General features: G+C 49.7%; 8 protein-coding genes across 8 annotated transcripts; 4 read left to right on the top strand and 4 right to left on the bottom strand.

The window, feature by feature from the left end:
• Positions 1 to 126: 126 nt before the first annotated feature.
• On the top strand, positions 127 to 861 carry N7471_007024 (uncharacterized protein; the record flags this gene model as incomplete). The annotated part of the gene is made up of 1 exon (XM_057279743.1): positions 127 to 861. The coding sequence occupies one exon, from the start codon at positions 127 to 129 to the stop codon at positions 859 to 861; it is 735 nt and encodes a 244-aa protein (XP_057134003.1).
• Positions 862 to 1,318: 457 nt separating this feature from the next.
• N7471_007023 (H(+)-transporting V1 sector ATPase subunit A) lies at positions 1,319 to 3,503 on the top strand (the record flags this gene model as incomplete). The annotated part of the gene is made up of 4 exons (XM_057279742.1): positions 1,319 to 1,597; positions 1,651 to 1,735; positions 1,822 to 2,489; positions 2,550 to 3,503. The coding sequence occupies 4 exons, from the start codon at positions 1,319 to 1,321 to the stop codon at positions 3,501 to 3,503; spliced, it is 1,986 nt and encodes a 661-aa protein (XP_057134002.1).
• Positions 3,504 to 3,778: 275 nt separating this feature from the next.
• N7471_007022 (dynamin-like GTPase vpsA) lies at positions 3,779 to 6,986 on the top strand. Its single transcript, XM_057279741.1, has 7 exons — positions 3,779 to 3,997; positions 4,051 to 4,120; positions 4,201 to 4,295; positions 4,405 to 5,146; positions 5,207 to 6,110; positions 6,166 to 6,250; positions 6,319 to 6,986. Exons 1-7 carry the CDS (start codon positions 3,972 to 3,974, stop codon positions 6,485 to 6,487), a joined length of 2,091 nt encoding a protein of 696 aa, XP_057134001.1. The 5' UTR covers positions 3,779 to 3,971; the 3' UTR covers positions 6,488 to 6,986.
• A 1,430-nt stretch (positions 6,987 to 8,416) lies between these two features.
• Positions 8,417 to 8,688, bottom strand: N7471_007021 (uncharacterized protein; the record flags this gene model as incomplete). The annotated part of the gene is given in 3 exon segments (XM_057279740.1): positions 8,417 to 8,563; positions 8,596 to 8,661; positions 8,677 to 8,688. The coding sequence occupies 3 exon segments, from the start codon at positions 8,686 to 8,688 to the stop codon at positions 8,417 to 8,419; spliced, it is 225 nt and encodes a 74-aa protein (XP_057134000.1).
• Positions 8,689 to 10,106: 1,418 nt separating this feature from the next.
• N7471_007020 (uncharacterized protein) lies at positions 10,107 to 10,960 on the bottom strand (the record flags this gene model as incomplete). The annotated part of the gene is made up of 2 exons (XM_057279739.1): positions 10,107 to 10,357; positions 10,858 to 10,960. 2 exons carry the CDS (start codon positions 10,958 to 10,960, stop codon positions 10,107 to 10,109), a joined length of 354 nt encoding a protein of 117 aa, XP_057133999.1.
• Positions 10,961 to 12,059: 1,099 nt separating this feature from the next.
• Positions 12,060 to 13,173, bottom strand: N7471_007019 (carbon-nitrogen hydrolase family protein; the record flags this gene model as incomplete). The annotated part of the gene is made up of 4 exons (XM_057279738.1): positions 13,104 to 13,173; positions 12,937 to 13,025; positions 12,456 to 12,859; positions 12,060 to 12,391 (listed from the first exon to the last, which is right to left on the bottom strand). The coding sequence occupies exons 1-4, from the start codon at positions 13,146 to 13,148 to the stop codon at positions 12,060 to 12,062; spliced, it is 870 nt and encodes a 289-aa protein (XP_057133998.1). The 5' UTR covers positions 13,149 to 13,173.
• Positions 13,174 to 13,483: 310 nt separating this feature from the next.
• On the bottom strand, positions 13,484 to 14,662 carry N7471_007018 (zinc-binding alcohol dehydrogenase family protein; the record flags this gene model as incomplete). The annotated part of the gene is made up of 1 exon (XM_057279737.1): positions 13,484 to 14,662. One exon carries the CDS (start codon positions 14,660 to 14,662, stop codon positions 13,484 to 13,486), a length of 1,179 nt encoding a protein of 392 aa, XP_057133997.1.
• Positions 14,663 to 15,036: 374 nt separating this feature from the next.
• N7471_007017 (uncharacterized protein) lies at positions 15,037 to 21,202 on the top strand (the record flags this gene model as incomplete). The annotated part of the gene is made up of 5 exons (XM_057279736.1): positions 15,037 to 15,129; positions 15,193 to 15,498; positions 15,594 to 16,300; positions 18,320 to 20,090; positions 20,147 to 21,202. The coding sequence occupies 5 exons, from the start codon at positions 15,037 to 15,039 to the stop codon at positions 20,957 to 20,959; spliced, it is 3,690 nt and encodes a 1,229-aa protein (XP_057133996.1). The 3' UTR covers positions 20,960 to 21,202.
• Between the last annotated feature and the right edge of the window lie 34 nt (positions 21,203 to 21,236).

Genomic DNA, 21,236 nt, shown 5'->3' with positions numbered 1-21,236 from the left:
TGACTTGGTGAGGGACAGGGTTGCTATTTAGGCTGGATTATAAAGGCTGCGACTTCACCTGTAGACAACGTAGACAACATTTTCCACACAATCTTCAAACCCCTTCGCCAGAGAACACCAATAGCCATGGAACCAAGGCCAACCATCAAGTTCAAGCTGAATGGAGTATCTAAATCCGGGGCTGATGTCGATCACTTGGAACTCCAAGCTTGCTATCGCGCTCTCGACAACCTGCGGAGCTTATTGTTTCAAGCACCGATGCTGGAGCTTCTGAAAGACCAAATCGAGGAAGGAAACCGCTATTTTGAATCGCTGATTCGAGCCTCTCGAGGGGAATTCAGAGAATGCAGAACATACATGAAAGTAACCGGGGTCTCAGCGACAGAGATGAGAACAATCTGCAGCCGCTGGCAGCTTTCCCAGCCCATCGATGAGATGGCACGAACGTTTATATTCCCAACGCACCCGGAGAACTATGTGGTTATGCATTCACCAGGAGCTCCCGCCAGAAGTGGACCAGACTGCGGGGTGCAGGTCATCGGGGAGCACATGGCCAAGGTTCGATTTGTTGATATCATGGGCAGCGGACAGATTCCCAAGTGGATGGCGGGGCAGCGAGAGGAGGAGTATGAAATGGTGGAGTACTTGGTCGGGAAACTTGACAGTGGGAGCAAGTTCTTCTATATCATGAACGAATTCATGGATACCGAGGGTGGTTGCAAGATCAAGCTGCGGGCCTTTTTCCCCTCTGCTTCGCCCTGGTCATTGGTCAATCAACATGCTGAGCATCTTGCAGTCGAGTTTCGAAATCTTCTCCAAATGGTTTATGGGGCCATCGAGGAACTCGAAGACAGCTATTGACCATTTTTGCGACCGAGAGAGACATGATCATCGCGGGCTATCGGTGCGAAATATCATGGGTTATTCTAGATCGTCAGTTTTGTTTCTCAAATAGTTTTCTGCAATGTAAGTATTATTGGATTGATTTCCATGGCCGTTCCGAGGTCATTATGGGGTAGATGCAGTAGAGCTCATCGAAATTGTAGGATGAATGAGATGTTCAGTGATTCGTTTAGTTCTCAAAAGCCGCAGGGGGGACAAAACCAAGTAAACCAACTTCCATCATTGTAAGACTGGATGGTAAAAAAAAAGCCACCAGTAGTACAAGCCAAGCTGAAAGATCGGCTTGCATGGCCACAATTGGGTCCGCGGGGAATGAGACCGAGGATTGGACGAGTAGATCAGAAGACTCCACGACCGTCTGAGAATCAAGATTCAGATTTAATTTCCAACACCTGTGACCTGCAGTCCAAAGCGAATGCTAGGCCTGGGACGTCCTCTATTGAAAGCGCGGGCATCGTTGTTGGATCTGATAACCACAAAGCATACGTTGACACAGCCATCACCGCCCGCTGAGCTGCCACCGCTTCCAGACTCGCCCTCCTCAACTACCTTCACCCATTCTGTGTCTTCCCATTCCACACAGGCTTCTTCAATTATGACTTCAGACGATTCTGAGAACAATGGCTCGATCTTTTCGGTCTCCGGCCCTGTCGTCGTGGCCGAAAACATGATCGGTTGTGCCATGTACGAGTTGGTAGGCAGTCCCAGCTCCGAGATCGTGGAGAACCCCAGATACTGACCGCATAGTGTCGTGTCGGTCATGACCTGCTTGTCGGTGAGGTCATTCGAATCGAGCAAGATAAGGCCACGATTCAGGTCTACGAGGAAACAGGTAGAGCTCCGCAGCCCCCCAAACGCGCATGATTTCATCATATCCCCCGAAGAGCTATGCTGACCGAGGTGACCTTTGAATAACAGCTGGTTTGACTGTCGGAGACCCGGTTACGAGGACAGGAAAGCCCCTTTCAGTCGAGCTTGGCCCCGGTCTGATGGAGACGATCTACGACGGTATTCAGCGCCCCCTCAAAGCCATCGCGGACCAATCGAAGAGTATCTACATTCCCCGTGGTATTTCGGTGAATGCTTTGGACCGCGAGCGCAAGTGGGAATACAAGCCTACTACCTTCAAGGTTGGCGACCACATCACTGGTGGTGACATCTGGGGTTCCGTGTTCGAGAACAGTCTGGTGAACGACCACAAGATCCTGCTGCCTCCCCGTGCACGGGGTACCATTACTCGCATTGCCCCTGCTGGCAGCTACACCGTCGAGGAGAAGCTACTCGAGGTGGAGTTCGATGGTAAGAAGTCCGAGTTCGGTATGATGCAGACTTGGCCCGTCCGTGTTCCCCGCCCGGTTAGCGACAAACTGTCCGCCGATGCGCCCTTCGTCGTCGGCCAGAGAGTGTTGGATGCTCTCTTCCCCAGTGTCCAGGGCGGTACTGTCTGCATTCCTGGTGCTTTCGGATGTGGAAAGACTGTCATTTCCCAGAGTGTGTCCAAGTTCTCGAACAGTGATATCATCGTCTACGTTGGCTGCGGTGAGCGTGGTAACGAGATGGCTGAAGTCTTGATGGATTTCCCCGAAGTACATGCCCTCCCCAAATTTACTGCGATAACGTTTTACTGACTACCATTTCTTTCGCAGCTCTCTATTAACGTTGAAGGCCGCAAGGAGCCTATCATGAAGCGTACCTGCCTGATCGCCAACACCTCCAACATGCCTGTCGCCGCCCGTGAGGCCTCTATTTATACCGGTATCACTATCGCCGAATACTTCCGTGACCAGGGCAAGGACGTCGCTATGATGGCCGATTCCAGTTCCCGTTGGGCTGAGGCTCTGCGTGAGATCTCGGGTCGTCTGGGTGAGATGCCTGCTGACCAGGGTTTCCCCGCGTACCTGGGAGCCAAGCTGGCCTCCTTCTACGAGCGTGCCGGCAAGAGCAGTGCTCTGGGCAGTCCCGAGCGTGTCGGCAGTGTTAGCATCGTTGGTGCTGTCAGCCCGCCCGGTGGTGATTTCTCCGATCCCGTTACTAGCAGTACCCTGGGTATTGTCCAGGTGTTCTGGGGTCTCGACAAGAAGCTGGCGCAGCGCAAGCACTTCCCCTCGGTCAACACCTCCATCTCCTACAGCAAGTACAACGCAGTTTTGGATAAATACTACGAGAAGGACCACCCAGAATTCCCTCGTCTGCGCGATCAGATTCGTGAGCTTTTGGCCAAGTCCGAGGAACTGGACCAGGTCGTCCAGCTGGTCGGTAAGGCCGCGCTGGGTGATTCGGATAAGATCACGCTGGACGTGGCCAGCTTGCTCAAGGAAGATTTCCTTCAGCAGAACGGATACAGTGACTACGACCAGTTCTGTCCCTTGTGGAAGACCGAGTACATGATGAAGGCCTTTATGGGTTACCACAACGAGGCCCAAAAGGCCATTGCTCAGGGTCAGAACTGGAACAAGGTCCGTGAGGCTACTGCTGATCTCCAGAGTGCTCTGCGCGGCATGAAGTTCGAGGTTCCTGAGGATGAGGCGGAGATCTCGGCCAAGTACGAGAAGATCCTCCAGTCTATGACTGAGCGATTCGCCTCGGTCTCGGACGAGTGAAAGTGACATCTTGACTTAGCATGTATTTTCCTTTAGATGTTTGTTCGAGCACATTCCCCTGTAGTTATTGTGTCCAACTCAAGTTGCTTTTTTCCATTTTGGTGGCCTTACCGTTGTATAACTTCCAGATGGACATGTGGCCCGTACGCGTCAAGCAGCACAAGACTTGTGCACATGACCGGACATCAGGGCTATTAGGTTATTTGACAGGTAGAAATAGTTTATTTCTTTAATATTCAACCTATAATACTATATTATCGTGAACTCGTCAGTACCTACTTTGAGTGCAGCCTAGGCAGAGAGACCGCTCTGGACGCCACTGCATCACCGCCTTCGAGGCAACGAAACAATCCCTAGTGCACCTCCTCCCCCGGTTCTACTTTATTTCAACTTCCCTGTGGCCTCGTTTTTCTTGCTTTTTCAATATTTCTTGCCTAGAAGCAGTTTTCATATCCCAAATCGCCAGCCATGGCAAGCCCCACGACCGGCTACTCGTGCGCAAACCCCCCTGTCCCTTTCCGATGCGGTCTGGCTAATCTCCGTGCAGCATAAACGTCAACGACCCCAGCTTGATTTCGCTAGTTAACAGGCTTCAAGATGTCTTCTCCACAGTCGGTGTAAGTATACCCGCTCAGAAGTCACGGGTCAATTGTGATTCCAGGGGTACCATGTGTGCTAACACCGCCGCTCGCTTTAGGTACAAAACCCGATCGATCTGCCCCAAATCGCCGTCGTCGGATCGCAGTCCAGTGGAAAGAGTTCAGTGCTAGAGAATATCGTCGGCCGGGATTTGTATGTTGATTGTTTTTGGGGAGCTTGCGCGGCCCCCCGTCCACACCTCCGGTGGCGGGGCATGCGACAGATGTCAACAATAATTGCTAACCAAGTTTTCGCCTTGCAGCTTGCCTCGTGGCTCTGGAATCGTCACTCGGAGACCCCTTATCCTGCAGCTTATCAACAAAACTCCCACCCCCACCACAAATGGTGACACCAAGTTGGAGACGACCGACAGCGAGTCCAACGTGAACGAGTACGGTGAATTCCTGCACCTACCCGGGGAGAAGTTCTTCGATTTCAACAAGATTCGGGAAGAGATCGTGCGTGAAACGGAAACCAAGGTCGGAAAGAATGCCGGAATCTCGCCCTCCCCCATCAACCTGCGCATCTACTCCCCCAACGTCTTGACCTTGACCCTCGTCGATTTGCCTGGTTTGACCAAGGTGCCCGTCGGAGACCAACCGAAGGATATTGAGAAGCAGATCCGTGATATGGTCCTCAAGTATATCAGCAAGCCCAACGCAATCATCCTAGCAGTCACTTCGGCCAACCAAGATCTTGCCAACTCCGATGGTCTGAAGCTGGCACGTGAGGTGGACCCAGAGGGTCAGCGCACCATCGGTGTGTTGAGTAAGGTCGATCTGATGGACGATGGAACCGATGTGGTGGATATTCTCGCTGGACGAATTATCCCCTTGCGCCTGGGTTATGTGCCGGTGGTCAACCGTGGCCAGCGTGACATTGAGAACAAGAAACTTATTGCTTACGCCCTGGAGAACGAGAAGAACTTCTTCGAGAACCACAAGGCATACCGTAATAAGGCTTCCTACTGCGGTACTCCATATCTGGCACGGAAACTGAACTTGGTACGGGTTGACCCCCAATACACTCAGAAACCTTTCAACTAACGGACTTCGTCTTTTTAGATCCTTATGATGCACATCAAGCAAACACTGCCCGATATCAAGGCCCGCATTTCCGCCTCCCTCCAGAAATACACCGCAGAGCTAGCGCAACTAGGTGACTCTATGCTTGGTAACAGCGCCAACATTATCCTGAACATCATCACTGAATTCAGCAACGAATACCGTACAGTCTTGGAGGGAAATAACCAGGAGTTGTCCAGCATCGAGCTGTCCGGTGGTGCTCGTATTTCCTTCGTGTTCCACGAACTCTACTCGAACGGTGTCAAGGCTGTCGATCCCTTTGACCTCGTGAAGGACATTGACATCCGGACCATCCTTTACAACTCGTCCGGTTCCTCACCCGCACTATTCGTCGGCACCACCGCCTTCGAGTTGATCGTCAAGCAACAGATCAGGCGACTGGAAGAGCCCAGCTTGAAATGTATCTCACTCGTTTATGACGAGTTGGTGCGCATTCTGAGCCAGCTCTTGACCAAGCAGCTGTTCCGCCGCTACCCCATGCTGAAGGAGAAGTTCCACGCTGTCGTGATTTCCTTCTTCAAGAAGTGCCTTGAGCCCACCAACAAGCTGGTCAAGGACTTGATCAACATGGAATCCACCTACGTGAACACCGGCCACCCCGATTTCCTGAACGGACACCGCGCCATGACTCTCGTCAACGAGCGTCAGGCAGCCGCCAAGCCTACACAGGTCGACCCCAAGACCGGCAAGCCTCTGCTCCCAGCCCGTGCCCAGAGCCCCTCGCTCGACACCACTGGTGAGGCCAACAACAACAGTGGGTTCTTCGGCAGTTTCTGGGCTTCCAAGAACAAGAAGAAGATGGCCCTCATGGAGGCTCCTCCCCCAACTCTCAAGGCTTCAGCTAGCTTGTCTGAGCGTGAAGCCACTGAAGTTGAGGTTATCAGTAAGTGAACCAGCTCACACAAACTCCCTGTGGCATTTTACTAACACTCACGCAGAACTCCTGATTAACTCCTACTTCAACATTGTCAAGCGCACAATGATCGACATGGTCCCCAAGGCCGTCATGTACACCCTGGTCCAGTATGTCCCCTTCTTGCCAACCCCCATCGTCCTTAACACTCGAGTATACTAACAAATGATTTCCCTAGATTCACCAAGGATGAGATGCAACGCGAACTCCTGGAGAACATGTACCGCACCAACGAGCTCGACGAACTCCTCAAGGAGAGCGATTACACGACCCGCCGACGAAAGGAATGCCAACAGATGGTCGAGAGCCTGGGTCGCGCCAGCGAAATCGTCAGCCAAGTCCAGTGATGAAATAGTGGACTTGGTCACCAGACGATTTTTCCCCAGAGGAAAAAATCATCCCATTGACCACTGCATTGGCGGAGTTGGGCTCCTCGCATCTCTTTGTGATTTTTACAACACGATCCGAATATCCTGACTATACTCCGTACTTGCTTTGCTGTTCCTACCATCCCTTGGTTAGCGACTTGTTCCGTTGGTCCTTATTTAGATGTTGATCTGGGTGGTTCGGGTTCGGGGTTCAGATTTCTGAGTTGCGTCCTTGGTGATCGTCGTCTTTGGTTCCGATACGAAGGGGGAGTTCTTTGCTTCGTCCTGCTATGTGTTTCTTTTCGTTTTTTTTCTTTCCAATTTGAGAGCTCTATACCGTTTTCCTTTCCCATTGCTTGGTATGCTGTCTGTGTTCACGGACTTCCTACCATGGACGCCCGGATGATTGTATCAATTAATGATTATATCTCTGCTTTATGACTTAACTTAGAATTCAGATGTTGACTTTTCAATGTTATCTGTCATTTACAGTGTATAGATCAGATGGTGGCTACATAGAAAAGCCGTCTGCACAAAGTATGCTTTTTTCCCTTTTTCTGCCGTCTAGCTAACAAGCTGAGAAGGGGGAGATAATATCTATGAAAACAGACATCTGAAAAGACAAACTGAAAAGGATCCGAAAAGACAAAAAAAAGACATCTAAAAAGATCTGAGAAGACTATCATAAAAGACTATCATAAAAGACTATCATAAAAGACTACCAAAAAAAAACTCGACACGGCTGCATAAGCGGCCGACTATTCCAACTTGTTACCTGTAAGGACGGATCTTGGGATGGTACCTTCAGCATTTGAGATGTTAGGTACAATCAACAAGAATAGTGGCGGCCTCCTCTTAACGTAGGACTTTGATGATTTGAATATCTAAATAAAAATCCCACGAAAATACTAGACACTACTTTTCTATGTATTATGGGAGATGAGAAGGTGGTTATGAAGATGATGATGTTCTTCATTTTTTACTTCTGCAGGTTTGATGTCGCAGAAGTTCTCTAAATAACATAAAACTGGAAATTCCTTCCAAATCCCTTCCAGTGAATACAAAACAAATCGAGCCAACCCCCCAAGCAAACGTTGACAGTGACATACATGGACGTTGATGATGTCCATGGAACCAATGTTCGAGCTGAGATTTGAAGACTCAGCAGAGTCGGTGCAAAGTGAAAGTGGTGGATAATGCAAACAACGTCCCCAAATCCTCCCAGAGATATCAAAACAAAGTTCATTCGTACATTCCCATGTCCATCCTCCTCCCATATTCTCCATATCCATCTTTCCAAGCCAAATGTGGTGCTGTGAGATTCGACAGTTGTGAACTCAAGTCCATGCTGGACCAGTTTGTCTTTCGAGTTGACGTGCTTCCATTCAATGATTCTATGGCCGTCTGCCAGTGATCTCTTCAGGGTGTGGATGAGGCTTAGACTTGTTGCCTTTTTGCCTTGTGTTTTTGCCTTTCTTTTTTTTCGGTTCTTGTTTTTTGACTTTCGTGGGTTGTGGCTGGCTTGTTGCAACTTGCTTGTTGAGTGAGGTTTCAAGTCCCCAGTAGTGAAGAGTGTTGTGGTCAGAGAGTGTGTTTGGACTTTTTTTTCGTTGTTTTGATCTGTGCCTTAAGCTTGGGATTGTCAGCCTCATTATCTTCAAATGGGGAACTGTTTTGACTTACTATACTCATGCGTCTTGTCATGATGGATTGTCCTTGTAACGACCGCCTCATGCGTATGAACTAAGAGTGAAGATGACAGAGATATTGCATTTGATGCATTGGTGAAGCCTCGAAGTTGTCAGAGAGTTGGGGGTTGGTCATGAATAGCTTGAAGAACTCGATGATTGATGCCCCGTGTTTCGGTGTACCAACCCAGTCCAGTGGGAAGTGCTCAGCAGTTGAAAGTTAATGTCGGTGTTGATTGATATCATGTTGACCAAAGTCACATGTGTTGAGATTTTGTGTCTCGGGGGTGGGGTCGTTGGTACCGTTTCGTGAAGGATTCATGTGGTCTTCGGTGTTGGGATTTGATGTGACCCAAAGGTGGAGGCACTGAGAGACTGGTGGGAGTGCTGAGAAATGACTGGGTGGTGTGCGCTGAAATCTCCATGTTGCAATCCTGCGAGGCCACTCTTGTCAGCCTTCACTACCTGTTGTCAACTCACGGTGGGCAGCATTGATATACCAGAATCAACTCGCAGTGGGCAGCATTGATTTACCAGAGTCAACCCGCAGTGGACAGCCTGATATACGAAAGTCACTCGCAGTGGACAGCCCTGATATACCAGAATCAACTCGCAGCCCCGGTAAACTAGGAACAGTGCACCCCCTGAGCATAAAACCCAACACACCGCCTGTTGGTGCTGGGAAGTATGGTGTCAAAGGATGATGTTCCTGGTCCACTCGAGACCGTCGAGGATAATGGTTCTTCAGTGCTGTCACAGTCCCAGATAAACTAGAAACAGGGATCCACTGATCATACAACCCAACACACCGCCTGTTGGTGCTGAGAAGTATGGTGTCAGAGAATGTATTCCTAGCTGTCGAGTGATGACTGTCGAGGATAATGGTTCTTCATGCTTCCGCAGTACCAAGTACCAGAAACATGGATCACCTGATTATACAACCCAACACGCCGCCTGTTGGTGCTGAGTAGTATGGTGTCAGAGGATGTATTCCTAGCTCACTTGGTGACTATCGAGGGAGGTGGTGAGGGCCGGCAGGAGATGGTCTGCAACATTGCAGCAGGTTGGTGGGTTTCCGCACTGGACTGGGTGGTGGGATGCAATCGAATTTTTCAAAGGGTGGATTGAGCAGGAAGTTGTTCGAATGCTCGAGGATCTCGTGGGTTGTTAGTGGTAACTAGTGACTAGAATTATTAGCACTGGCAAAGGAGGATCACAAGCTGAGAAACTAACAGTCGTGTCATTTCATCCCTCTTGATTCAAGGGTGAATCATGAGCTTGCTGGCTGGGCTACGGTGAAATTGGAAGGTGTCGAAAGACTCCAGTGGAATCATCAGGGAACTATGATTTTGGAAGTCAGCCTTGAATCTCCAGAAATGATGTTTCTGATCTCACCAGTTCCCTTTCTGCGAAGATCAAAAGCAACCAATTTCACATCCCTTCTCCTTGTTCCTTCCTGTTCTTCCATCCAATGCAAATCCATCTTGTTTTCCCCTTTTTTGTTTGTTCCTTTTCCTTCATTTTGATTTTCCCTTTTCTTGTTGTCTTTCTTTCTGTTGTCTCGAGATCGATAAGTTGTTGATGTTGGATTTTCTTTTTTTTCTTTTTCTTTTTTTTTGTTTGAGCTCAGTATCGGGCAATTACCACGGGGGTTCCATTTGAGGGTACCAGAGGTATTTTGTCAATGGGCGAGACCAGTGGATGACCATGAGCTGGAGATGTTGCGGTGGCAGTCAGGAGGCAAAAGAGCCCTCCGATATGCTTTCTGTTGTCTTTTCTGATGTCTTCTTAGGTGTGTACGAATTTGCCAGTGAAGGCGTGGAGGCAGCCCTGTTCGGTTGTTGTGGACATGACAGCAGAGGCCAACTTTGGAGGTGGTGGTATGGGTAACTGTAATCAGAAGATCTCTTTTAGCAAGAAATGATGAAGTGGGGTGGAGAGGACATACAGTTGTCATATGTCGTAATAGGAAAGGTGGCCTCGCAAGGTCGCATCTTGACAGCTTCGTCGAAGACAGGTATGTTGTGTGGTTGTTCAGCTGTGGACATGTGTGCGGATTGGATGTAGAATGTGGTGGTCATGCACACAAAATTGAGGTGGTGCCAGGCATATGCAAGAGGATCCGAGGCAGACAGATTGAAAACGAGGAGAAATGGGATTCCTGTGATAAAAGACACCAAGGTGAACCTGCGTCAGCCATTGGACCGGTTGGTAAGATCTTCCACTCGTCATCGCAGAGCAGAAGGAACAGAGAGGTGGGGAGGGTTCTGGTGCTGGAGTTCTTACCTGGATAGCTGAAAACTGGAAGCAGCGACATGGAAATGCAAAGACCATTGAGGCAAAGAGGCTGTATCAAGCAGTAGGGTGGTGTTTTGATTCCACGTCTGTCACAGTTAGTACCGAGCAATGATAGCAGCATGAGAACTTTGGAAAAATGAGTGACGCCAGAGGTGGTCATGGTGGATGGGGGGAATAGAGAGGAAAGATGATACTCACAATGTGCAGCAGAGATGCAAGATGAAAAGCCAGTGTGGTGAAGCCCATGTGGTGTGGGGTCTATGAGACAAGTGCATGTTAGTGACTAAAGGTGGTGCCATGTGGTAATAGGTGGTGGTAGGTGGTGAGTGAGTGAAGGGTGGTGACAGGTGGTCACAGACTTACCAGAGTGGATATGATGGGCCACGTCGGTGTGGGTGTTGATGTGACAGACGTGACATGTCGCAACGACGTGTTGTTGGCAGTCAGAGATGGTGACAGACTCCATTTCCAATGAACCTTGATGCAAGATATGATAGAAGATGTGATGGAATAGACAAGGTATTGATGAGACCCAAGCTGATGATTGAATGTACTTGGGAGTGATGAAACATCAGATGGATGGTGGGGGATTGATAGAGTGGAGGATGAGAAGGATGGGTAGTTGAAGAAGGAAGAAAAAGAAAAGCAGGAACTTGGGGGGAGGGGGGGTTATATACCCTGCATTGGAACGCGCGTGGAAGGTGCCCCTGCCTGTTTGGGAAGGGACAATGGGAGACAATGGGACCCTCCCTATTCTATTGTTCATTGTCACATCAGGTAATACCCCCCTCTCCGGGTGTCTCTGCATGCTTTTTAAGAGCACATGGGATTTACGCGGACCTGGACAGGTACATGCGAAGGCGTCATCTAGTGGGCATCCTTGTAGAAGGCATAAAGAACTGTAGCTTGTAAACTAGCATTCGAGATAAACCAAAGCTGATCTCTGTCTCAGAATTGGAGCTGTCACTATTATCGGCTATTGGTGCTGTTATGTAGCTATATCCAAATACCCCAGGCTCATGTTGGTCTTCTCGCCGGGGACTCAATCAAAACCATCGAGACTCCTGGGATCTCCAAAGTGCAGATGCCACCAATGAATGTCCAGGAGACACCCTCTTGCCTACAGGCCAAATACCAGAATATTAAGCTAAAAGGAACCTATATGAACCCCGAAATAAGCGACATACTATGTGTCAAGTACCTAGGCAAATTTATTCTGGGATCTATAAAGCTGCCATAGGGTTGGAGATAAGCTTTCCACGCTAGACTGTGTTCGGAATAGCGTATCCGCCCGTCATGCGGCTAGCCTCCCGAGGTCTCACCAGCATCATCTACCTGGAATCTTTGGTGTTGACATTGTGAAGGCACCTTTTCTGGTCGAGTTTTTGACGCGCTGCTTTATTCTAGTTTCCCTGTTCCCTTTCATCTTCTAGCCGACAGGGCGAGGATAGCAGACACGGCGAAATTGCAAAACAAAAATTCCATCAGGGGAACCAGGGCGCCTAAAATCGCATGGTGACAATGGTCGCAAAAAGCAAGAAATAATCAGTAGAATTGACCTATATCTACTTACTCCCGGTATGCCGGTAAACATAGTGCCAATCCTCCTTCTTCAGGTCCTGTCGCACCTTGTAATTCCTCTCCGCAGCCTCAATGACCCCCATATCCAAATCGGCAACAATGAATCCGTCCTCGGTCCCCATCTTAGCAATCGGCCCTACAAGAGGAAGTGTAATCTGCGACAGACCCAAGAAATCCTCCGACGGCCCAGCAGCGTTGGCGAAAACAACACCACAGGTGTTCTCAAAGCAGCGGGATGTAATAGTCGACTCGAGGAACAGGGCTTCAGAATCTGGATTATACGCGCGGGCTTCCGGGGAGGCGTCGTGGGGAGTCCCTGGTAGAAATGGCAGTTAGATCAGATACCACATACAAGTACAGGCAGGAGAAATTCAACATACAGTATGTAGGCGCAATCACAATCTGCGCCCCGTCGACGACTAGTTCCCGGAATGCCTCGGGGAATGCCAGATCCCAGCAGATCAGCATCCCCACGCGACCGATCGGAGTGTCGATTGCCACATGGGGCTCTGGGCCTGAGGAAGTGAGGTGGGGTCGTTCTGGGTGCCAGATGTTCTTTTTGCGGTAGGAGCCGAGCACAGTGCCATCGTTTGAGATGAAGTAGGCTGTGTTGTAGAACAGGGTTGATCCATCGGATCCTGTATGCTTTTCGATGATTGTACCCGGTACGATGCAGATTTGCAGTTCCTTGGCCAGGCTTTGGTAATTTGCTAGGTACTGAGCGGATTCGCCGGCTTGGACTGCCCAACGGGGGTCTGTGGGGACCATGCCGCTTAGATGATATCTTGTTGTTTTGAATCAGCTAGTGTTCATTTGTTTTGGGAGCTATCGAGTGTCGTTGGACAGAAACACGTTTCTTACTCTGGAAGAACAGCTAGCTCGGCGCCTTGGGCAGCGGCCTCACTGATGTAGTCGCATGCTGTTGTATGATTATACCCAATGTCAAGCTCCTGGGATACTGTAAGCAAATCTGATCGCAAGGGGTCTGCACGTCTTCAATGGTTCGAAGCGCAACTCGATGCACTCACCTTGATCTGCCATTGAATTACGGCAATGCGATGCGTAGCGGCCATGATATGTCAATTCTACAGGTACAAAAAACGATTACAATGAAGAGAAGAAAGAAACTGTGGGAATTAATTACTATAAATGGTCCTCCACCGGTTACCCCAACATGAAGTTGGAGAAATTGGGGTCAATGATCTCAAGAATGCTACCCCAACCCCACGCCGATCAAATTGTCTATCCAAGAAATCAACATATCCAGTACAAGAATAGAAGTGGCCTTTGTCCTTCACGTAGTTCCATTCGGATCCGTCTGACTAAAGATGGAACTGGGGACTTTATACGGTTCTAAACATTTGTGCCAATCCTTTACAAGTACATAGTGTCAGCCTCCCAGAAAATATCACTCCGCAATCTCAACAACCAACTTCGAACAACTCACCCCGCGGAATAGCAGATCTAACCCAGCATTAATAGCTTCTAAGCCCTTTCCCACGACTCTCGGCTCCGGACTCGGCCTGATGGCCCCATTCGCAAGGTTTTCCCTGAGCCACGTCCCCAACCAATATCGGAACTGAGCCAACCTCTCCCCTGCGTCCCTTTCGTCCATCGACGGCAGCACAAAGATGGTTTCCACTCCGTTCACCTCCTCCGCATCTGGGGGAATAACCGGCGCCGACCCGATCTTCGCCTTCTGCTTCTCTCCCCCTTGATCATCCCCCAAGAAAGCCTTAAGCACAGCCTGACACGGCGCCAGCTTCCCCGTGGCAAGAAAGCAGTGCCGAATGACTAGGCCGTCCTCTCTGGCCGCCGAAACAATTGCATCTACAACCTGCGGCTCGTTGTAATCGAAGACGCGATCTGCGCCCAGGGAGCCGACGTACTTATGATTCGCCGCCCCGGCCGTGGCATAAACGGCAGCGAAAGAAGAGTCGCGATTTTCCCGCAGTACCCGGGCGCTTTGCACGCCCATCGTGCCCACGCTAGAGGAAGCGCCCCAGATCAATAGGACGTCTCTCTTTTGTTTCTTATTTTGAGTTCCTCCGCTGGTATCGGCGCCGACTGGGACAGCGGAGACGGAAGAAGACGCAGTGGCTTCCCCCATCCGTGGAATCCCCATAATATCCCACGCGTTAAGGGGTACCTCAACGGCGACGGGCAAGGTTGCCGCTTGATTCCATGAAATACCCTCATCTGGAAGAGGCACGGCGTGCTGCCAGGGGATAAGGCACCGCTCCTGAAAGGCGCCGTAGTCAGGGTTGCAGGACTTCCAGACGGAGGCGGCGTAGGCGGCGACGCGAGTGATCCCTGGTCGGAAAAAGGGGCCCGGGCCTTCGTCGGTATCACCAACGGGGACATTTTCGCCGACCTCGAGGACTAGCCCCGAGATGTCGAACCCGATGACCGTGGGGTAGGTGGGTATGAAGAGGCCTTGATCGCGCATGTGGCAGTCTGCCGGGTTGAGCGCTACGGATTTGACCTCGACGAGGAGCTCGCCTGGGCCTGGTTTCGGCGTGGGGCGGGTTTGGAGCTTGAAGGGCTCACCTTTCGCGAGGGAGACGGCGGCGAGGTGGGTGACCATTCTGGACTTCTTGTGTAAGACAGGCCTTGGAGTTGTGGAATTTTATGTGGACCGAGTCTGATATTCAAGTTTCATTCTTCGGATATCGAGGAATACCCTTCTTCTTATACATTGAGCTGGTTCCAAGTTCATTACTCTTGCAGTGCGACCTTGCCTCGATTATAGATGGACGGCTTCAGGGTAGAACTCGCAGCCAATCAGAGACGTCTGCATCCGAGAGACAGCTAGCGTGAAAGGTGGAGTATCCGAAAGAGGGTTAGCTTATGGGGTGCCTACTTAATGTCGTTGGGGGAACACGACGGCCTCCACCTGCATTGAATCCCCCATCGAGCTAGGTGAGATCCCTCACAGCCAACCTTGAAAGCTGATCAGGCATGGCTTCGACTTGTCCAAGAGAGGTTCGGGAGCGTAAGACTCTGCGGAGGTCAAGATTTGGCTGCCGAAATTGCAAGCTTCGAAAACTCAAGGTGGCTGGCCCTAGGCTTTCAATAATCCGATGCTTGGCTGACTGAATTTCGTTGGCCTACTAGTGCGACGAAGGCAAACCACAGTGCAAGAGTTGTAGTTCATTCGGGGTATTTTGCAACTTCATGTCTAACGTCCCCGACCTCCAGCCCGTCGCCGCTGGGACAGGGCGGCCATTGGTGGCTCAAGGAAAAGCAGAGCTTCAGCCCCCTCTCACAAATGCTGTCTGGACATCTGACGCATCGACATCTTACCAACTGAACGCAAAGTGTCAGGATTTTATAACCCGGTATCTTGGACGAAGTCTCATTACTCCAGACGACCCTAATATGATACAAGTTAATCGCAAGCTCCTGAAACTTGCCTTCGCCGTAAGTTTATTATATCAATCATGTCCGATCAGACAGAATGAAAGCCGGATTATTATCCATCTTGAACCTGAGCTCAGCTAACATATGGTTTAAAGTACCCTTTCTTAATGCATGCCTCTCTAGCTGTGGCGCTTACATATGACCGCCATCTAAACGGCTCCTTGGGCTGTCGTCGCACTGTAGAAGAGTGCTATCACTGGTGTCAAAGCACATTTCTCTTGAACAAGCGGCTAAGGGAACCAATTGAAGCAAAAGATAAGGATCCAATCTGGGGTACTGCGGCTGCTCTGGTTATTTTAATCTTTTCGTCCCCCGATGCATGCATACCGGAGCAAGCGTGGCCTCTAAAGTCCTCCGGCTCCTCCGACTTGGACTGGGTGCGTATGAGCAAGGGTAAAATGTCATTGTGGCACATGGTTAACCCGTTGCGACCGGACAGCCTTTTCCGCGTCATGGCGGCGACCTATGCTCATATGCATTCACCACTGCCAGAGAGAGGCATAGATGGTATACCAAGGGCGTTGGCTGCCGTGTGTAACCTCAAAGACTCATCTACGGCGGAAACTAATCCGTATTTCCATGCTGCCCATGCGGTATCCCAGATCCTGGAGCTCCAGGATAGTGAGGTCACAATAGGTCAGACTCAACTCTTCATGCGGAGTATCCATGGCCCTTTCGAGGACTTGCTCCGGGAAAGGGACCCTTCAGCGCTATTATTGCTCTATCTATGGTACCGCAAAGCAAGTCGCAGTATATGGTGGATTGAACTAAGGGCTAGAGTGGAATGTCCTTCTATTTGCTTGTATCTGCGACTATATCATAAAAAGAATGGTGCTGTACAGGCATTCCTTCCGGGAGGAGCTCTCACGGATGGGTGGAATTAGTCGAGCTTTCGAGGCCTCAAGTCCCCCTCTAGAATTGTTAATATGAACACTGCAACAGTAGTCTCTACGATCCCCGTTGCTAAATGAATTCTACAAGAGTAGTCGGCCGCGTATGCGGCCTCTGTCCTTGACGACGTATGACTATACTAATCTGATGTATTTGGCTTAAGATGATATAATCGGCGATGCACGATAATCCTGATAATACTCTGATGTCTTTTTGAATGTTCTTGTCAAATATCTGAAAATATATCTTTTCAGTTGTCTTTTTATATGTCCTTTTTTTAGATATTCTTTTGTTCTCGGTGAGTAAAGAAGGTATATATAAAGAGAGTGGAGTGTCTGTAGGTAAATCTACACGAGAGATACTCCAGGGCTGTAACTGCCAGACACCTTAGAAAGTAAACATCTTCCAAAAGTCGAAAATTCGCAGAACCAACTAAGTTTGTCATACCCCTGTAGTGAAGCTGAGATGAGACAAACAACGGCAGTCCCGAGGTAAACCAACGTCGAAGTCCAATTTTAATTCCGACCAGATCTTGCATGCTGCTTATCTGCGTTTCTGATCTGTCAAGTAAATATTTCGTACTTCGTACTCCATACTGTCTTTCGCTTAGATTTTCGAAGAATTCTAGAAAATCCTGGCAAGAATGCTGGCAAGAATGCTGGCCCTAGGAGGTTAGGAGTCCCGATTTCTGCGAAAGAAGATTGTTATGCTATCTTGGCAGCTAACTGTGTAACACTATCTTCCACTATGGAGTTCGGAATGGCTAAGACATACACGGGGCATGCTTCAGTATCTAGAAAAGATCATCCCTTCAAATAAAGAATGTCGGGCCGCCCGTGCCGCTTATTTTCTCTCATTTCAAGGGCATATATGGGCCCCCTCGCATTTCTTGGGATCTCTTGGATTTCTTGGATCTCCCATCAGCAGGTTTCGGTAAGAATGCAAGTAAGAAGGCGTGAGACACGTCGATAAATAATTGGAGAAGACGCAATACCCTTCCACTGCCAAGTATAGGGCGTCCTATCGTAGATGGAGAATGCACAAGGTCACAACGGACCAATTAGAAAGGGGTAAATAGTGATATTTCGGCAGCCCTAACAGCATAGGGGTAATTCTGCTAGGAACGGGCCACGACATAGCCGGAATGAAAAGTGGGCCGATCTAGAACATCCCTTCAATATTAGGCAGCTACAATATATTAATCTTAAGGTGATGGGCGAGTTTCAGGATTTTGGGATGTATAAGATGCCAAGATAAAGTAGTTCATCACATGCATCTGCAACTCAGGGATGTGCTTATATCATACGGAGTACATGCAAGGCCGAGTAGTGAAACCCGATTCAAAATCCTTCCGAGTATGTACTCCGTAAAAGCTTATCGAGAATGGAGTTGGGAATCCACTAAAGCTATTTATTGTTTTGTTGTTTTTCTATATGTATTTTCTTCTATTGCTTCATATTATTACATTATTACCTCAATATCATACTTCCAAGCGTATTTACATCACCAAAGCCTAAAACCTTGGAAGAAATACACTTTGCTTCGCCACAAAACTCGACGAAACGGGACAAAAGGGATCGGCAGACCACGTTTTCTGTGGCAGCTGACAATACCATACCGTAATGTAATCTTCCCGCATGCGTGATTTTCCTATCGCAGCTATTAACAGGATTTTTTATTAATTCTTTTTCCAGGTTCAACTATTTTCCACATTTTTCCATTCCTCCTCTTCTTCACTTCCCTCCGTTATGCCCTCGATCATCTTTACGCACAATTGTGGCTCAATGCCACGCGGCTAAGAGCGGCGTTCCCCGTGGTCTCTTCCTGCACGAGTCAAAACTCTCCGCTCGGTAGCGATCGACGGAACCACATGTACGCCGAAAAGAAAAAAAAAAACAAAGTCGAAATGTAAAAGCTAATAATTCGATAGGATTGAAAAATTCCCCTCCTTTCGAGAGCATCCCATCTCGACATCCTCCCCTCCACGGCCAGTGCCAGTGGTCTCCGCTTGGCAACGGTCTGGCCGCAGTCCGTTCAACATGTTCTCGGCCTTTCTTCGCTGGGCGACATCCTACAAGGAAAAGGTCCCGTTTCTAAACGAGCTGCACCTCAATTTTATCTTTATACACTACACCTACATCATATCATGGGCTATCATCGGCTCCATCATCGTTTACCCCGGTGGCAACATCACCTACATCGATGCCCTCTTCCAATCCGCCGGCGCCGCCACCCAGAGCGGGTTGAACACCGTCAATCTGAATGAACTCTGGCTGTATCAACAAATCGTCCTATACCTGATCACATGTCTGTGCACGCCGATCTTCATACACAGCGCCCTGGTGTTTATTCGGTTATACTGGTTCGAGAAGCGCTTCCAACATGTTGTCCGTGACGCCCGTGCGATGCGACGGACCCGATCCCGCATGGAAACCGTGACCGATGATGGGGACAGCGGGAATATTAATATCAACCGTGCGGAGGGTGGAGTCAGCGGTCGACCCATTGTGGTGATACGGGATGATTCAGGGGATGCCCGGGACGGTCGATTGACGGATCCGGCGAGCAAGAATATCAATTCGGGCATCAACACACCAGAAGCTCGGGAGAGCAGTGCCGACTCCAGCTCCGAGGGAACAGACCCGGCTAACGAACCTCGTTTTGGCCTCGGCAGCTTGAAAGTGCCAACCCATCTGAAACCCGAACACCACATCGCCTTCTTAGAAAAGCAGCGGAGGGATAAAGGAGCTCTACGCATTCCCAGTCCCCGGGAGTATGACCGCGGTGGCGCGCCTGAGGCCTTGGAAGAAGATGTGAACCAGGAGGGCGAGCAGGCTCAGCACTCCAGTGACTACGACGACCAAGACGACCAACAGAGCCCCGTTGCACACCCCGAGGAGCTCGATCAGCTTGGTCCACTTGAAGGACCACACATCACCATCAACGAGCCAGATATCCCACGAACCCGTCCACGCGGTAATACGTTCCCTCGTCTGGAAACTCGCCCCACTTTCCGGGATACCAAAGATGGGAATGAGACTACCACTCTTGCCCCTACTAACACACGGAACACCTTCAGGGGAGTGTTCCGATCTCTGACACAAGAGCGTGACCTTTCCACTCAGCCATATCTCAGTTGGAATGCGACAGTGGCTCGTAACTCCAATTTCGTCGATTTGACTGAGGAGCAGCGTGATGAATTGGGCGGTATCGAATACCGTGCGCTGAAGACCTTGGCCGTTGTTCTTATCACCTACTACGTCGGTTTTCATCTCATCGGTATGCTTAGCATGGTCGGGTGGATCATGACAGCGGACAAATGGGGCGATGTTGTCCGGGCAGATGGAGTTGGGCGGCCGTGGTGGGGAATCTTTACCGCTGCGTCCGCCTTTAACGATTTGGGGTTCACCTTGACACCTGACTCGATGTACTCCTTCCAAAGGGCAGTTTTCCCTTTGCTGATGCTAGCGTTTTTAATTATCATTGGAAATACTGCCTTCCCATGCATGCTTCGTTTGATGATCTGGGTTCTTTCAAAATTCACCCGCCAGGGCACTGCGCTATGGGAAGAGTTGAAGTTTCTTCTGGATCATCCCCGTCGATGCTTCACTCTATTGTTTCCGCGTAATGCCACTTGGTGGCTGTTTGCGATTCTCATCGCATTGAACGGCATCGATGTGATCTTCTTTGTCATCCTGGATGTGAGTTTTGGATATCTCTCCTTCTACGCGATTTCCACTGACCATGAGTTCTGTAGCTCAACGATTCTGCCGTCACTGCACTACCACCCGGGATCCGAGTTCTGGACGGCTTCTTCCAAGCTGCCGCGACTCGAACAGCCGGTTTTGGAATCATCAGCCTTTCAGAACTTCACCCAGCCATACAAGTTTCCTATTTGATCATGATGTATATTTCAGTCTTTCCCATCGCTATCTCTATGCGTCGAACCAACGTCTACGAAGAGAAGAGTTTGGGAATTTACGATGTCACAGACGAGGATCACGAAGATTCAAATGCCCCCACCTACATCGGAGCTCACTTGCGACGCCAGCTGAGTTTCGATTTGTGGTATGTCTTTTTGGGTCTGTTTATCATTGCCATTGCGGAAGGAACAAAATTGCAGAACGTGAACGACCCCGCCTTCCAGCTGTTCACTGTTTTGTTTGAAGTTGTCTCGGCATACGGTACTGTGGGTCTGTCGTTTGGATACACAAATGTCGACACCTCCTTCTCGGGGCAATTCAATGTAGTCTCCAAGTTGGTGATTATTGCCATGCAAGTCCGAGGTCGCCACCGTGGCCTGCCTTACGCACTTGACCGCGCCGTCCTTCTCCCCTCCGACGCCCTCAATCGACATGAGGCCGAAGAGGGAGAGCGCCGCATGCGCCGCCGCGCATCCAATCTCAGTGGTGGTGGGTCTTTCGCCCAAGCGCAATCGCGTACCTTATCTCAGGCGAGAAACGATGCTGGTCTGTCTTCGGGTATGGATGCCTATGACTGGCAGCCCCAGCCTGCTCCGAATGGAGACACTCTGATACATCGTTCCTCGACTATCCGATCCAATCGGTAGAAAATGGGCGGAATCCTTTTTTTGTTCATAGCTATTAGAGGCTTGGTGTTCTACATACGTGCCCTGGAGGTTCGATTTCATTTGCATTCCAAGGTTACACATAATTATGGAGATATGGACCTTTATCCTGCCACCGGTTTGGTAGATTGTGGGGTCAAAACTTGGCCTTTTGACCAATTTTGATAATCGTGATTTAAATGAAAATTGCAATTCCGTCCAACCGGGGAAAAGCAGGGATTGATGATATATACTTGAACCTTGCAGGTACTACTAGTAG

Source organism: Penicillium samsonianum (assembly GCF_028829775.1).
Source record: "Penicillium samsonianum strain IBT 33392 chromosome Unknown utg000004l_segment0_segment0, whole genome shotgun sequence".
Taxonomy (NCBI): domain Eukaryota; kingdom Fungi; phylum Ascomycota; class Eurotiomycetes; order Eurotiales; family Aspergillaceae; genus Penicillium; species Penicillium samsonianum.
This window is presented reverse-complemented; position numbering and strand designations above follow the sequence as displayed.